Source organism: Belonocnema kinseyi, chromosome 6, assembly GCF_010883055.1.
Source record: "Belonocnema kinseyi isolate 2016_QV_RU_SX_M_011 chromosome 6, B_treatae_v1, whole genome shotgun sequence".
Classification (NCBI taxonomy): domain Eukaryota; kingdom Metazoa; phylum Arthropoda; class Insecta; order Hymenoptera; family Cynipidae; genus Belonocnema; species Belonocnema kinseyi.
The window spans coordinates 28,338,012-28,342,546 of record NC_046662.1 but is presented as its reverse complement, the minus strand read 5'-3'; the positions used below and the strand labels follow the sequence as shown (position 1 = coordinate 28,342,546).

Sequence of the window (4,535 nt, the reverse complement as noted above, 5' to 3'; positions counted from 1 at the left end):
ATTATATAAAATAAGCGATTTTTGTTAAAAGCAGTTGAATTTTCAACCCAAAAAGTTTTTAGCATAAAGGATGAATTACCGAATTCACCGAAAAAAGATGAATTTTGAACAAAATTATTGAATTTTTAAAATAAATAGATGAATTTACAACAAACAAAATTAGTTTTATACCCAGATGAACGATTTTTCAAACAAATAGTTAGATTTTAATATAAAAAGTCAAATATTTTTAAAAACAGTTGTGTTTTAGACCAGAGAAAAAGAATTTTTAACGTGAAAGGCAATTCAATGAAGACAGATGAATTCTCAACAAAATACTTTAATTTTTAACTAAAAAGGTAAATTTTGAAACAAAAATGGAATCGTTAAATTTTGAGTTTAAAAAACTCATTTTCAAAAAAAAAATTTAACAAAGTAGTTCAATTCCTAACCAAAATCATAAATTTCCAACACAAAAAATTAATATTCTATCCAAATAGACGAATTTTTAATAAAATACATAAAGTTTCTGCCAAATAGTTCATTTTCAACTTGCGAAAAAATTTTTTCAACAAAAATGGAATAGCTACATTTTCAGATAAAAAATTAATTTAAAAAAAATATATATATATATCTACAAAAGTAATATAATTTTGCACCAAAAATATAAATTTTTAATATATTAAAACTAATTTTTAATCAAATACTTTAATTTTCTACTGAATTGTTAAGACCAAAATCTAAACAAAAAGGGTACATATTTCACAAAATACATGTATTTTCAAGCGGAAAAGATCAATTTTCAATTTAAAATATCAATTTTTTCCCGTTACATTTTTAGTGATAAAAATAATTATCAAAATTAGGAAAAATTATTTTCAGCAAAATAATTAAACCGCCAAGATGATTAATTAACAAACACAAAATTCTTAACTAAAAATAAAAAGAATTTTCCAGTAAATATTTTTAATTGAAACTAAAATAGATGTATTTTGAACCAAAAATGGAATAGTTAAAAAAAAAATCCTTTTAAATGAAAATATTATTATTACAATTAGTATAATAAATAGAACAATTTTTAATAATCATAGTCGACTAATCATAAAAACATTCAGTTCGAAAAATTAATTTTTAACCGTAAAAAAGGACTTTTTAACAAAATAGTTAAATTTTCAAATAAATATGAAAAATTTGACTAAAAGAGATTTTTTTAAATTGCAATAATATTTTAATATATTTAAATATTTCAAACTGCAATATAAATTGCTTGAAAAATGTATGTGTACATCTAGTTATCAGTATGAAATAGTTTTTTACGTGCCATAAACAATTTACATTTTAAAAACCGCAAAAAAAGTAATAATTAGTGCCAAAAACTTGTAAATAATTTTTTCACTAATGGGGTTTTTTGGGAACCTGTAAAACGCACTTATACTGTTGATATTTAAAAAGTGACATTTTAGAGAAATGTTGAAGTGCAACTCAATTGAAATAATATTGCGAGGATTGTAAACAATATTGACAAAAACTTCTTTTTTGTTATGGGAAATACGTGTTAAACTTCATGGAGCTTGCGGCACCTCTAAATACCTTTTCTTTCGAAGCAAAAAAATGCATTTATTTTTGTGTTGATTTCAACAAATTTTTAAGGTGTCCCCATAAAAAATCGAGAACAACATTTTTGGACCACCCTAATGTGGACGCTCCTAAATTCAGTGGCTTAAAAAAGCTTTGCGCAATATCTACGTTAAGTAAAACCATTTTTAATTTTTTTTAAGATTTTATTTTTTTTATAGGATTCCCATGGAAGACTCCAATGTCGAAGAAGGTGGCTGTATTGGAGACAATGTTACTTCTAGTTCTGAGTCTGAAGAATCTGATTATAATGATTAAGTTACTCCAATTCCACGATAAACTGGATTTGAAAATTAATATTTTGAAAAACATAATTTTCAGTTCTAAAATATAATTTATGAACAAAGAATCCAATTGTGCTAGAAAAAAATTAAAGTTAATAAGTGCATTCTAAAATACTAAAATAATGTTGAAAAATTTATAGTACTGGATATATTTTATATTTGCAATGTTCAAAATTATAAGACGGTTAAGGGTCATACAGACTATAAAAAATCAGTCATATTTAAACAATGTTATTGAGATAAGATGTTCCTTTACGGACCGTACTTAATTTTTTGTTTAAAATTCATATTTTTTTACTGACAAGTCAACTAAAATATTTTTTGGGTGAAAAATATTTTGTCTGAAAATTTGTCTTTTTGATTGAAAAGATAATCTTTTTAGTAGAAATATTCAATCGTTTTTGGATAAAAATGCAACTGTTTTGTTGAATATTTACCTATTTTCTAGAAAATTTAATTTTTGTTTAAAATTCATATTTTTATGTTGAAAATCTAATTGAAATATTTTTGTTTAAAAATTTTTTTTTTTTTTGAAAATTTTTCTTTTTCATTTAAAAATTCACTTTTTTTTAGAAGAAATTACACATTTCTTGGATTAAAATGCAACCGTTTGGTTGCAAATTAAACTATTTTGTTAAAAAGCCATATTTTTTGGAAGAAAATTCTACTATTTTGTTGAAAATTTAACAATTTCGTAGAAAACTTACTTTTTGTGTAAAATTTATATCTTGGTATTTAGAGATGAACTGAAATCTCTTCTGGATTAAAGTTAAACTTTAAAAGAAAACTTGGTTTTTTATTGAAAATTCATCTGTTTTAGTAACTGAAAATTAAATTTTTTTTCAGGAATTATTATATAAAATTATTTTATAATTATTATTTTTTTTTTTTTTATTTGTGAATTAAAATTTTTTATTTATGAATTATTATTTATATTATATATTTATAATTATAATTTATTATAATAATTATTAATTATATATAATTATTCTTTTATAGTGCAAGTTTTATTTTTTTTATGATAATGCAACTTTTTGGATAAAAATTTGTCTTTGCTTGACTATTCAACTATTTTGCTCGAAAAATTTGGTTAATTCACTTTCAAGAAATCTTTTTTTTTTCATTTATACTTTTAGTTAAAAGTCCAATTCTTGATAGAAAATTTAACTATTTTGTTAATAATTCAATTCTTTATTGAAAATTGAACTATTTTGTTAGAAATTAATGTTTTAGGTTGAACATTTTTAATTAAAAGTGTGATTTTTTCATTTTTTTAGGATTGATTTTTTTTAGTTGAAAATTCTCCTTCTGGTAAAAAAATTATTTTTCGTGGTTTTAAATTTCGTTTTTTTTTGGTGGGTAAAAAAGCATCAGAGTAGTAGAAAACTAATTTTTTGCGAACGTCGTATTTTTTGTTTAACAACTCAATTTTTGTAAAGAAAATTCCTCTTTTGGCTTGAAGGTTCAACAATTTAAATAAACATTCATTTCTTTCTTGAGTAAAAAATCATTATTTGTTGAATATTCGTTTATTTGGTTTTAAAAATTATTTTCATTATATAATTATATAATTTAAAAAAAGTATCTTAATAAATTAAAATGAAAAATTAAAGTGTGTACCAGTACTGAATTTAGGCCTACATTTATTTCTGAATTCTGCGTAATTCTTTTGCAATATTTTACGGTATTTTAAAAGAATCCAAGAAATTTTCAATTCATTTCAGTAATTAAATGGGATTTTCACGGATTAATATATATTAGGGCTTTTAAAATTATTTCAAGACATTTTGAAAATTCTTATAAAATTTAAAGGAACTTGAAAATATTTCAAAGAATTTTTAATAGATTTAAATAATTTGAAGGGATTCCAAAGGACGATAAAGATTTGAGGATATTTTTTTTAAGTTTTAAAATGTTTTTTAGGTTTTAAGAGAGTTTACATCTTAAATTTGAAGATATTTTAAAGAGTTTTAAAAAGTTTCAAGGTATTCGAAAACTATTTTAAAAGATTGGAAATATGTTTGGCTATTTTGAAAGAATCTCGAGTTTTCTCAATAGATTTTTTAAGGTTCAAAAATTCGTAAGATTTCAAGGATTTTTAAATATTTCAAGGTATTGTCAAAGATTAAAAAAAAATAATAACAAAGAATATTTTAAAAGATTCCAAGTAATTTTTCATATATTTTAATGATTTGAAGGGATTTTAAATAATTTATGTGATTTTAGGGCAGTTTTAAGAATTCCAAGGAATTTTCAAGAGCTTCAAAAATTGTTCAGGAATTGCATGATTTCAAATATTTAGGTAATTTTAAAAGATATTAAGGCACACATTTTTAAGAGACTTCAAAATATTTTGAACGATTTCGAAGGTTTCAAAAAATTTTCAATTGATTTTAATAACTTGAGATGGTGAGAAAAAATGCAGAATATTCCTAAAAATTCCAAAAAAATTTTTAACGATTAAAAAATTTTCAAGGGACTTCAAAATAATTGACAGGATTTGAAATATCTTAGTATATTTAAAATTTTTAATTTCAAGGAGTTTTCAAAAGCTTTAAAAAGTTCTAAGGTATTTAAAAGGATTTTACATTTTTTTAATTTTAAAGAGTTTTTAAGAGCTTTAAATAAGTCTAAGAA

At 21.7% G+C, this 4,535-nt stretch overlaps 1 protein-coding gene across 7 annotated transcripts in view; it reads left to right on the top strand.

The window, feature by feature from the left end:
• Positions 1-2,213, top strand: part of LOC117175649 (cytosolic carboxypeptidase 4-like) — a 328,784-nt gene extending 326,571 nt beyond the window's left edge. For all 7 annotated transcript variants that reach the window (XM_033365360.1, XM_033365361.1, XM_033365357.1 and 4 more), the window contains one exon: positions 1,776-2,213. Coding sequence is in view for 1 of the 7 variants with exons in the window: in XM_033365359.1 (XP_033221250.1) it covers positions 1,776-1,872 (97 nt within the window). In the remaining 6 variants the exon portion in view is untranslated. The remainder of the gene's footprint in view (positions 1-1,775) is intronic.
• Positions 2,214-4,535: the final 2,322 nt, after the last annotated feature.